General features: G+C 38.9%; 2 protein-coding genes across 12 annotated transcripts in view; one reads left to right on the top strand and one right to left on the bottom strand.

Moving 5' to 3' along the window:
* The window catches only part of IQCG (IQ motif containing G), a 53,840-nt gene extending 50,492 nt beyond the window's left edge, over positions 1 to 3,348 (top strand). For all 3 annotated transcript variants that reach the window (XM_042957150.1, XM_042957148.1, XM_042957149.1), the window contains exons 9-11: positions 1,671 to 1,802; positions 2,534 to 2,635; positions 2,893 to 3,348. In XM_042957150.1, the coding sequence (XP_042813084.1) occupies positions 1,671 to 1,802; positions 2,534 to 2,635; positions 2,893 to 3,030 (372 nt within the window). In that variant the 3' untranslated portion in view covers positions 3,031 to 3,348. The remainder of the gene's footprint in view (positions 1 to 1,670; positions 1,803 to 2,533; positions 2,636 to 2,892) is intronic.
* A 769-nt stretch (positions 3,349 to 4,117) lies between these two features.
* Positions 4,118 to 12,858, bottom strand: part of LRCH3 (leucine rich repeats and calponin homology domain containing 3) — a 119,762-nt gene continuing 111,021 nt past the window's right edge. For 6 of the 9 annotated variants that reach the window (XM_042957146.1, XM_042957144.1, XM_042957143.1 and 3 more), the window contains one exon: positions 7,002 to 9,921. In XM_042957146.1, coding sequence (XP_042813080.1) covers positions 9,721 to 9,921 — 201 coding nt within the window. In that variant the 3' untranslated portion in view covers positions 7,002 to 9,720. Of the gene's footprint in view, positions 11,259 to 12,858 lie in introns of all 9 variants that reach the window. The other 3 variants (XM_042957145.1, XM_007090926.3, XM_042957141.1) reach the window with 2 other exon arrangements.

Below are 12,858 nucleotides of genomic sequence, written 5' to 3' on the forward strand. Positions count from 1 at the left end.
AATCAAAATAAATAGAAGTACAATAAATACCAAATGATGTGACTACATTTTAGCCAGTTTTTCTTGCCTGCCTGGAGACTCTTCTCTTTTTGTTAAAAAAAAGAAAAAGGGGCATCTGGGTGGCTCAGTCAGTTAAGCGTCGAACTCTTGGTATCAGCACAGGTCATGATCTCACGGTTCATAAGATCAAGCCCTGGGTCAGGCTGTGGCTGGCAGAGTTGAGCCTGCTTGGGATTTCCTTTCTGCCCTCCACACTCACTCTCTCTCAAAAAACAAAACAAAACAAAACAAAAAACTTAGAAAAAAAATGGGGCACCTGGGTGGCTCAGTCAGTTAGGCTCCAATTCTTAATTTTGGCTCAGGTCACAATCTCATGGTTCGAGTTAGAGCCCCAGTCAGGCTCTGTGCTGACAGTGCGGAGCCTGGTTGGGATTCTCTCTCTCCCTCTCTCTGCCCCTCCCTGTCTCTCTCCCTCTCTCTCTCTCTCAAAATAAACTTCAACAAATGTGTTAACAAGAGTTAGAAAGATGTTAAAGACATGACTGCATCAAACTGGTATGTTCTCTTTAACTTAATCAGAATGATTAGTTGAATCATATTTTTTAAAAGTCCCATGTAAGTGTACCACCTAAAGTCTCCTTCTTGAGGTACTTCAAGTATGTGACCTAGGGGTTTGGAAGTTACACATTCTGTGCTTGGAGTGGTAACCCTTAGCATTTGAACATACATATTTATATTTTACTCTTCTTCTTAAGTCTAGTTAATATCTGTATCTTCTTGTCTTTATTAAAGCAAAGCTTTCACTTACCTCTTCTTTTCCTCTTCTATGTCCCATGGTGAAATCATTCCTTATATGTTTCCTTTCTACAAATGAGAGAAGTGAAGCTTTAGAGAATTTAACTTATTTGAGTGCCAGAGTTGGGAGCTGAACCTAGGCAGTCTGCCTTCAGAACCTGTCTGTGCTCCTTCCATGAGACTACACTGCCTAATTTGGGATTTTAGTTACAGATTATGATTTAATTTTAAAAAGTATATTATGTAGCTTAAATATACATTTTATTGTTCCTCCCACATACTATCTCTTTCATTTTACTTGGCTAAAATATACTCTTGAGCAACTCTTTTAGAAAGACCAGTTATGTTCTTTCTGTCACATTTGAATGCAAGGTTGGCTAGGTTATAGAATCTTAGATTCACATTGATTAGTTTTTAGGAATCTGAAGACATTGTACCCTTCCCAACTGGTATTTACTGTTATTAATCAAAGAGATGTCTGATGCCATCCCTTATCCTTCAGAATTTTCTACCTATCTTTTATTCCTTTCCAATTTTCCTCATCCAGACACCTGGAAGGGCCTCTTCCCCCTGTTTTTAAATTGAGTAATCATATTAAATATACAAATATTAAGCATATAGTTTGATGAACATTTACATATATAAACTCCTGGAACCACCACCACCCAGATAGCACATTTACAACATTCCAGAAATTTCCCTCGTGCCCCCTTCCCAATCAAATAAAGCAAGCCACCCCTAGAAGGAGCCACGATTCTGACTTTTATCACGAGAGAAAAGTTTTGCCTGTTCTTGAACCTTATATAAATGATTTCATACAGTATATAAGGTTTTGTGCCTGGTGGGAGCCATGTTTTAATGTTCTTTCCAAACAGAAACTTGAGGAGAAGCTAGAGTTCTGGATGGAGAAATTTGATAAGGACACAGAAATGAAACAGAATGAACTAAATGCTCTCAAATCTGCTAAGGCCAGTGACTTAGCACACCTTCAAGACCTTGCAAAAATGGTAAGGAAACAGTCTCGATAGTGTAAGACTGAGCACCAAGGAGTGGGTGGTAGCTGAGCTATAGTAGGTGGGTACTGCTGTTTCTGGTGACAAAGTGGAGGTGTGCCTGTAATTCACTGAGAGGCTATCCTGTGATGATGATGGTAACAACATCGATGATGGGGACAGTGATGGCAGCAGCTAACACTTACATGGTGCTTGCTCTGTCCCAGGCACTTTACTAGTATTTCACATTTATAACCTATTTAATGCTCACAACAACCTCTTGAGATAGATACTAATTTATCATTTCTATTTTATGGTCTCTGAAGATAATCTGTAAATTATGATTTTTAAAAAAGCTCTGATTACGGTTTCATCATTGAATAAATGTAAAATTTCCCAAATTTCTCTTTTACAAGGTGGCTGCTGCTATTTGTATGTGTACATTCTAGGAGCTAAAAAAATTACATTATTTTGCGGTCACTAATCACACATCAAGTTAGTATTTCATTTTTATGCAAGACTATGCAAATTTGAATTATTCAAACTGAAAAAACCGGGGGGGGGACAATTGTAAAGTTAATATACGAGTATTTACCATTTAGGAATCCAGTAAACTTTTTTTTCTTTGGTTTATCTTTAGATTTGGCAAGCTTTATGTTCAAATTTTATATTAAAAGTGCAGGGCTGGCTGGGCCACACCTTGCCAAGACAGTCTTATAACCTACGATTAATGTCTACTTTTATAGATAAGGGAGTTTGAACAGGTCATCATTGAAGATCGGATAGAAAAGGAGAAGACCAGGAAGAAGATAGAACAGGATCACTTGGAACTCAAGAGCGTCTTACAGGTAGAAAGCCAGAACTGACAGATTCCTTTTCTTTATTTTTAGTCCTTGAGAACTTTAGATTCTGTGGCTTAAGCTCTGGGTCCTGCACCGCAGGGCAGCATTGCTGTAGGTACAGCAGGCATGGCCGCTTCCATGTTTCAGACAGACACCGTTCTTCAGACAGAAGTAACTTTAGGAAAAAACAACTCCCTTCTGCAGAAAGGAGGCAGCTTATCAGGCAAGCTATAATTTGTACTCACTCCCCCTTTCTCTTCTAGCTCCAGGCCTGGTGGCGAGGCACTATGGTACGGAGGGAACTTGGTGGTTTCAAAATGCCTAAGAAGGACAAAGATGATATCAAGGATTCCAAAGGCAAAGGCAAAGACAAGAACAAGCGGAGAGGCAAGAAAAAGTGACATTCTCTTGCCTTTTCCTCTGGTATTCTGGAGCTGGGAAGGTGGACTTGAAAACATTTTACCAGCGCAGAGAACTCATCTACAGGTTGTTTCTTATTTGGACATTTCCAGGTGCTGCCTGGTGTTTTCACTTTGCCTGTTGTATTAGTTTGCAAACCCTGAATTAGGACTATACTGTTGACTTAGGGCTTCTTTTGAGAAACTTTTGGTGGGAAGTATTTCTAGGAGGCTTATGAAGATTCTTTTTGCTCTTTCTTACTAGAAAAAAGTCAAGGGCTTAGTTATTGTGATGCATTAAAACTTCAGTAATTTCTGTAATGTTCCTGATTCTATCATTTGTCTACAGTGAAAAAACTCTTTATGAGCAAAAGTGTTCAGTCAGAATTCCAAGACGATGCTTATAAAGTGTCTAGCATAATATAGACACAGTGAAGTTCCACAGGTTGGTTCCTTTCTGCCTTTTAGATTTGTTATCACTTTAGTGTTTTTGTTGGGGTGGCGGCGGCATGGAATATGTATCTTACTATAAGCTGCTTCAGCTCCTTTTCTGGGAAATAGGTAGGGATATAAATTATAAATTAAAAAGATAAATAATGAATTAGAATAAACAGATACGAGATGTTAGGGTGTACAACCCACACAGAGTAAAGGTGGGGGACACAGGCCTGCTGGAAGTCTAGCTTGGAGAGATTTTCGATCATGAGACACCAGGGTCTATGCCTGCTTTGCTTCCTCAACAATTTTCACCTTGCAGGATATTAAGACTAAAACAGTAAGGATAATCCAAACAGAATGTCTTGGGGTGCTAAAGCTTTCCCTACAGCATAGTTGGTAATTTATGAGAGAAAAGTGTCCAAATATCACATGTATTTCATGAATTAAGCCTTATATGTGATTCCAAATATAGGGAAATACTGATATCTGTACTTCCTTAGAGTAAAACAAACAAACAAACAAACAAACTGATCTCAAGGGCCTGTTATGAGGACCCAGTTTCTACTGATGTTCCGTTGGGGAATTAAATACCCTTTCATTTTAGCCAAGGAAATCATGCTTTAGGTATGAACATTTTCAAATCAGCCTTTATTTCACGCTATTGAAGTGTTGGCTTTTATTTTAATGTCAACGTGTAAGGTGGCATACAGGCAATTTAAAATAACATACATGATATTGACATATTTATACTTAGAACTTATGCATTATATTTACAGACACACAAATATAGGACAATGTTTTACAAAATCTTTCACTAATTACATGTTTACAACATTTTCAGAAATAAAATGAAATCTGCTGTAAACCATTTCACTGCAATACTTATATAAAAAGGGTTCTAAATATCCATGTTTTCCTTCATTTCTATAACCATTTTAAGCGCTTAGTTGTTAAAAATTCATCATACTCGTCAGCACAGTCACACATCATTAGTCACTGCTGAGCTGTAGCAAGTAAGAGAAATCAGACTCCTCGATTAGCTGTAAGGCTGTATTTTAAAAAGCTATTAAAGAAAGTGACCTGCTAAGAAGCCCCCTACTCTGTTCTAGCTAAATACAAAGGCCCCTCCGCCCATAAGTTATTTATTTCCAGAGACCTGGCTGACTTACGATGTCCGTAGCTGGCAGGGGCCCTGCTGGGTGGGCACTTTAGCCTTTTCTCTGTTCACACTTCAAGCACTGGGCTGGTCACCGCTTCAGCAGGAAGCTCACAAATGGTCAGGTGGAACTGTTACAACATCGTCTTCATCTTACACTGCAGTCTAGCAAGGCTAAATGTGAAATTTTCTTTCCAGTTTTTTTTAAGTACATACAAAACACTGAATACAAAAATTTTTCAACAAAACCATCATGAAATGTTTCTGCATCTTGACAAAGGAGAGAAATTCAATATGCTTGATATTTTTCTTTCATTATCAACCAAAACTGTACACAATTTTTTTCTAGCAATTCAAATATAAATTTGAATTAGTTTGATAAGAATACATTAATAAGGTTTCACATTATGTGTGAAATGTGAAATAAGTGGAAATTTCCATTTATTCATATGGGATAATTAGTTGTAAATGTCCCAAATGTTGTATTATGTATGTCTTCTGGGGTTATTCTTGCATAGTAGGTGACAAAACAGTCCTGTTCTTTGCTGAGTTTCAAATGACTTCTATTATTCAGAGATTGTACTGAGGTTTAATGTTGACTAGAAGGAGAAATACCTATAGTTTAAAAATGCACACAAATTCTAAACAAGTCCCAATTGGTGGGTATGTTTGGAACTGTAAATATAATGGGGTCTGGCTCTAAACACTTAAAAGACATTTTACTTTTGTTCTGTAAGAACAGTGAAGGACTGGGTTTTGAGCTCAGATGCTTTATGTTCTTTAATATTAAACTTGGACAAAGTGGTAATGTTCTGCTGAATTTGTTTCCCTGTGAGAACAGGGAGAAAACATTATTTTGACCAGATACTCCATGATTTTACTTTTGGGATGCTGCATCACGTGATAGAGAACATTTTGCTCAAATGCATGCATTGGTAAAGTAAATCCAGAACAATTCACAACCCCGGATAACTAGTATCTTCACTAAGTCTATTTACCTGGTTTATAAAGGCAGTGAATACCAAAAGATATGCTGACAACTAAAAGGGGTTCAAAATACAGGGTAAGAAAGACCCTAGTGGCTTAAACCTGAACAAAGGCTCCCAGCTTTGTTACATGAGATCTTGGGCCCTTTCACTTGGCCCATGATTGAGTAAAGAAGGCACAAGTGGTAGAGTTAGATGAACTAGATACACAGCACGCTGCTTTTAAGATGCCACAAGTGGCTTGATTCAGCCACGGAAACTGGCTTGATTCAGCCACGGAAACCAGCTGTTACCTGAAAGAAATTAAGAAACTTGGTTTTTCCTTTATTTCCTTTGCTTTGTTTTCATAATCTTCCATTAGTCAGGGAGCCGGAAGTGTATTCTGCTGTGGGTGGAAGGTGTGTGCAGGTCCAGGTATCCCGGGAGCAGCAAGGGGGGAAGAGGATGGGAGGGCTCAATGCAAATGGTGAGTAGTGCCTGTTACCAGCCTAAGGATTTGGAACCTGTGTGGAGAGTGCTGTTTATAAAGTGTGGAGAATAGCAGGATGTCACACAGAACCAAGCTTTAAGTGGTGGTGGCCAGCCTGTGTAGGGGGGTGGCCTATGACTCTGGCCTTATATACAACTTAACTCTCTGAAATGGTTTTACTACATAAAAATCTAGGCCTTCTACATTATATTTGTTCTGCCTGGACATAAGTATTTTGTCCAAAAAACCCAGTTCTGTTATTTTTGTCTTGCCTTGCACAGACAGTCCAAATAATCTTAATATATAGCTTTTGATTTTAAATGTGGCTGACAGAGTGGAGTCATTACTCCCCACATCATACAAATATCTACCTTGAGACAGTGGTCTCTACCACATCTGTTGAAAATGCAGATACCCAGGCCTCGCTTTAGACCTACCAAATGAGACTCTGCATTTTAACAAATGCTCCAGGAGATTCTAATGAACAACCAGTTTTGGAAACCAGAGGACTCCAGAAACAGGAAACAGGTAAAGATAATAGCATGTCTGTGCTTTCAGGGGAGCGAAATAGCCTTTTGAGGAGATTTCTTTCTGGTATGTGAGACAAGCCTACTCTCTAGGAAAAGCACAGCCAGTTTAGGCTTCAGTGTTGCGTTCTCAGTAATGACAGAATTAAGTTTCATTTGTGAAAACCAACCGTGTCTTCCTAAACAGTTCAATGGAAACGGATATAACCTCCCCTAAAATGGAGGCATGAAGCAAAATATTCCTGTTAGGAATCATGGAAACAGTCCTTTTTAAGAACACTTAAGAGCTTTGTTTAAGCAGACGGCTGGCAGCAGCAATCGCGTCCTGCTCCGGTTTGGCCAGGCCAACGCCCAGGTGCTGGGGGTCCTTACACAGCAGATGACGGGTGCTGCTGCTTGGGGGGGGCAAGTGCCAGGAGAGCCTGGACCGTCACCGCAACCTGGCTCAAACCTTTCTCTTCTAAAATGTGGAGAGGCAAACATAATTGCTCCTGAAATGGAACGACGTAACATAAAAACAAACAAAAGAGAAAACAGGATGAACATCAACAAACTAAAAAGAAAAAATAAGCATCTCTTCTCTCCCTCATAATAGTCAACTGAGATATGAAGAGTCAGTCTGGGAAACTGGCCTCTGTTAACAGGAGTTACACAGAGATGGTACCTGACACCATCACTTTATTAAAACAACTAAAAGTACAAACGGACCATTTTGAAAACTGGAATAAGGACAAGTTACATACACTTCTACATACAACAGAGGATAACAAAATACTATGGAGTAAAAGCAACATCCTTCATTCCTGATACATAAAAGATCAATGCAGATCAGTAAAATGAGGTTGGAGAAAATGGAAAAGCAGTTCCAAGTTACCAGATGGCTCAGGCCTGACAGATAGGACACTGTAGGAGAAAGTGCTCTGGAAATCATACACCAAAGGAACACAAGATAGTTTCCTGCCAGAAGCCAGACTGCTTGCAGGGAGGATGCCCACCAGCTTGTTATAGAAGAAATGGAAGTATTTCATATCCTGGTATTTAATGGATTAAATTATGCTGGAGATCTATGATGTGAGTTTAGTCAGGAATATCTCAATCACCATATATTTGAAAAGTGTTTATATGTTTGCTTAAGGAAGTTAAAAACTTCTACTGTGTTTGCCTCAGTAACGTTTGGTTAAGCCTTTCTTGAGAGAGAAAAAGGCAGGGTTTAAGGATAACACCTATCATTGGTGTTTCTTTTAAGATTAAATATTCAGAAAAACAGACACTGCTCTCACAAAAGACAGAAGGTAGAATTCTGGTCCCACTAAAAAGGAGACTACACATATTTATTAAAAAAGATAACTGGACTTTTCAATGGCACTTACTGTATTATTAGGAAGTTTCACAAAATTAGTTGCGATAAAAAATATAACATTTATTTTGAACAGTTATTGGTACTTGCGCTTAAAACTTTAATACTTATCCTGATAAAACAAGGTAACTGCAATCTTTTGACCTTATAAAACTAACAACTCTGTATAAATACTTTGAGTACCACTGCCAATACAGATGAACTATTCTAAAATGAACCTGCAGGGTGTTTTGCTCTTGGGGAAGCATAATTTCTCTGAGGCCAATTCCCTGATCCCTTCTCCATAGTGCCCCACACTGCTGCCTGCGGTTTAGACATTGCCTCAGAGGCTTATGCTTTCCAGATGTGCATTTACCTGCCAGCCAGCTTGGAGGGAACGCTGTGTGCTCTGAAGAGAATGTACAACTAACCCCCTGCAAGACCACGTGTTTTATCTTCTAAAGGGACAAAACTCCACAAAACCGAATGGTCTTTGACTCCGAGACATCTTAAAAATAGAACAAAGCAAGCCTTCCAAACTCTGGAAGGCACCACTACTATATAAAACTGGTTTTCAACACAGTAGTCAGGCCAATATTTCAGCATTAATAGTAAACAGTTTTTTAATGTGTTAAAGAACTGTCCCATTTAATATGTAAGAAAACCAAAGCAATCACACCCTCAGGCTGACTTCTACAACAAGGTGTTTGTTATGTTTCCTGCAATTCCCCTTCATATTTGAGTTCAGTAGATTCCTGAATGTTCAGAAACCCTATTTATGAGAACTAGAATCTGAATGCAATCATGAAGTAGTTTCAAGCATTAAGGCCAGCAGCTTACATATTTAGGACATCCTGAAGACGATAAAACTCACTGCCTTGGGTACAAAGCAGAGACCGCTGCCTGATACTTTACCTGTTCTTACTGTTCAGATACAACCTCCTGAACAGCCTAATTCAGTACAAGTTCACCTATTAAGATGATTCAAGTATACTGTAAATTACATACATTTCTATTTTAAATTATAAATAGGGTTCTAGAGGTGAAGCTAGTTCATTGATAACAAACACAGTAAATCTGGACAGGTGCCTACTCCTGAAAGGTCAGCTCCAGACCATCTGCTTGTTGTGGACTATTTTAAATGTACACACTGGGCTCAGAATAGCGATCTAAGGAACCTACCTGATTTTTGGACTGCACATTCTGATCAAATTAAAATTACTAAGACTAAATGGTCAGTGCTTCCAGATGTGCAGACAGCAAATGGTTACATGGACCTGTGCCTCACAATACAGGATACCGCAGGATTTTCGGGCACAGCTCAATGCAGAGATCTTAGTGACCAGCTGCCTCCTCAACTGGAGAGGGTGCAACTATTTTCTTTATGAGCCGTTGTTGAAGACGTTGGAAAAATGGCCACTTCGGAATTTTATTACGTCATATTATATCCTAAGTCTTATTCTAAGAGCAGGTGCAGGATTGTATCAGAGGCACCTCAGCACTTGTGATAAGAGGAAAAAGGACACAGGCCAGGAAAATGACAAATCACCAGAAGAAAAAACGCTGGTGTTTTGCTCTGTTAGCAATCATCAATGCTTACTAATGTGATGGACTGTTCATCTGGACATAGGGGGACAGGATTTATCTGCTTTACTGGTTGGCTGTTTGATAGCCAGAAAAAAAAAAAAAAAACACGTATGTAAATACTTGGTAACAAGAAACAAACCTCCTTTACCAAACACAGGAATGAGGTGGAAAATCACTGGAGTGCAATCTTTCAGCTAGAGGGGGAAGATCCCGTAATAAAGCAGACAGAGAGTTAACATTAAAGTACAATAAAATGCCACAAAACCCAAAAGCTGGATAGACAGAGAGACAAAACTGGATTCTTCTGAATGTGCCCCAAGAGAAAGTAGTGTTTCAACAGTTCTTTTAACGCTGAGGTTTAGCTGAAGGATGTCAGAAGGGGAACAAAGATTGTCCTGTCCAAAGTGTGAGCAGGAAAGGAAAACAGAAAAACAAAGTCAGTGGTTCAGAAATACAGATTTCAGTATAGAATTCAATATGATCATCTCAGTCATACTCACAGAAACACATCCTAGTAACATTTTTTATTTTGAAGAATGAAAATAAAATGCTAAAAAACAAAACCACAAACACCCCTCTTTGTGCTGAGCTTGCTTTCACTACTAAACAGCAGAATAAAACTGGCTTGTTGGTGACCAGTACGAACACTCAGGAAACTGAACAGAACTGGGTGATGTGAGGCCTACAAATGGTGAGTGAGGTCTATGCCAGGCAACCTCTATCCAGACTCATTTTTCCCTATTAACAAAAAAAGAATGGGCCAGAAAGCAGGACCAAACCTGCACGTGGGCTGAGGAGAGGTAAGTGTTCAGAGAAAGCCAGGTAAATCGAGGAGGGTCAAAGAATAAGGAGAGCCTAATAATCAGGGAAACTTGGAAACTTACTACCTGGAAGCCAGGTGTACTGACTGATTTGGTATTCCTCTCAAAATCACATCAATATTCCTTTCATCTTCACCAAGTCCAAGTTACTAGTATATAAAAAATGAATCTAGAGTGGTAAGGGGCCAGACCCTCCAGCTCATAGGTGAAGAAATTAAGTAAATAAAAACACAATTGGACTGGAGAACAGGAAAATATTCTTTAACACATAACATATAGTAATTCTAGGACATAAGATACTGGACTCAAATAGACATTTTTATCACCCATTATAGTTTTCTGAATGTAACATACTTAATAAAAGTATAATAATAAAGAGAATACCCACATGCCGAGCCTTATCAGAGGTTTTCAAGAGTCACCTTATTCTTTAGAGTTTCATTCACAACTCATAAACACTTCAAAAGTTATATTGAGAAGGGAAATTGTTCACCTTTATACATATTCTCTGGACATAAAATCTGGCAAATATTTGCAATATTAAGTTTTATGTTATACATTTTCAAAAGTGACATTACAAGTCAAACAGACGTGGGGGTATTTAGGTAAAGATCAGAATGCCCAGACATAGGGGAGGACAAAGGAAGAGGAAGAGGTACAGGTTTCTTCTTTCCTCCTGGGGCAGAGGGACCTGAGGTTAGTTTAAACCTATGAGTTTCTGTATTTATTCATTTTCCTTCACTCTGTTTTAAGCAAATGACTAATTTTTAAACAGAAGCAGCATCGTAACAGGAACCCATCTCAAAGTGGTAGTGGTGGTAGTGATGGTGGTCGACACTGGGGTGGAAGGCAGAAGCAGAGAGGAAGAGGTGGCCTCCGGGATTGTCCACTTCCTCTTTCGGGTGGGGAGACTGAGAGGGAGGAAGGATGTGTCAAGAACCTCAGTCTAACCACCCTGGAAAAATACCTAGTCTTTTAAATTTGTATTTTTTCTGTCTCCTGCCTTCAAACAGCATAGCAGGAACAGGGACAGGCTGGCCCACAATAAATACTGTTACCCATTGGTTGGCAAATGCTGAATTAAATGTACACTTTAAGGCAGACTATATTTTGCTGACTGTTGGCAGGTACATTCTGAAAGAATCTGAGCGTATGACTTGAAATCTGAGACACAGGGTGGTTCTCTAAAGCCCAGAGGACAGGTACAATGACTGTAAAAGTGCTAAACAGCACCTTTAACAGGTCTGATGTAGGCCAAGTCTCGAACCTGTCTTGCTGTTTGGGGATGTTTCCAGTGCTCTTCTCTCTGGGTATGCAGTGCCTCTTTTCAGTTACTCTTATCCTCTCTCGGGTTCCCATTCCCTGCACTAACCCACACCACATTCTTTTATTCTAAGACATGTGTTATGGCATTGGGGCAGGTCCTGGGCATGCTTGTGTAATGTGATGATTAGGTAGGAACATCTTCAAAGACAGAAGAAAGCACTGACCGTTACTGTGTGTATACGAATATTAGGACCTGCTTATTAATATGGAGAAAATGCACACTATTTGCTTAGAAACCTTATTGATGCTCTCTTACTATGTTTAAAAATGGTTTGTTCTAAAAGAGATGATGAGTCTAGAAAACAATATGATATAAAAATGAAAAATCTGCTTTCATTTGTCCACAGGAACAAAAACAGGTTCTTGCTAACTACCAAAAATGTAAACTTCGGTTCTTTTTGTAACTCGGGTTTGAAAAAAAAAAAAAAAGCCACAAAAGAAAACAGTGAAAAATAACTAGTAGAATTACAATCTACTTAATCAAAGGGGAAAAACAATCATGGGAACTGACTCCAGCTAATGCTCTACGGCGCTGGACTCTTTCTCTTCCACTCTGCAACATGTACAAGAGCTGAGGGAGAAGGCCGCCCACCGGACAAGTGGTGCTGTGACCGCCTCAACTCAAGGTAACTAAGAGAGAGGAATGGCGGCCAGGTAAAGAGAGAGTCACTGTGATGAAAGCTGTTAGGACAAAGGGCTTAAGTTCAAGAGAAACATTGGAGTTTAGTCAGGGGCTAATCCTGGGGTTCTGACAGCTTATTAAGAAAGTGATAGAAAAAAGTCATGTTTTTCTTCTTGAAGGTTGGATACCAGATATGATGACAGGAACTATAAGGATTATGGTTAATGAAAAAAAAAATCAAATAGTACCAAGTTGTTATTTCTTTAAATGTATCTATGTCTCATGTCATTAAATATAGTAGTTTTTAAGAGTACCATGCTTAGTTGGTTTAACACAATTGTTTTAAAAGCATAACTGAATAACAAATGTATGAAGTTCATGTCTCTTAATTAATTACATCTATAGAGCTTAACTATTTGTACTATTTATTAAAGGGCAAGGAAACTGTAACTGAGGAACCTGGAGACAATAAATCTCAAGAGCAGGACAGATCCCTAGAAATAGCCTCTTGTGTGCTACATTCCAAAGTATTAGAGCTTAGTGGAAAAACCAGTGAAATCTGA

Source organism: Panthera tigris, chromosome C2, assembly GCF_018350195.1.
Source record: "Panthera tigris isolate Pti1 chromosome C2, P.tigris_Pti1_mat1.1, whole genome shotgun sequence".
NCBI lineage: Eukaryota > Metazoa > Chordata > Mammalia > Carnivora > Felidae > Panthera > Panthera tigris.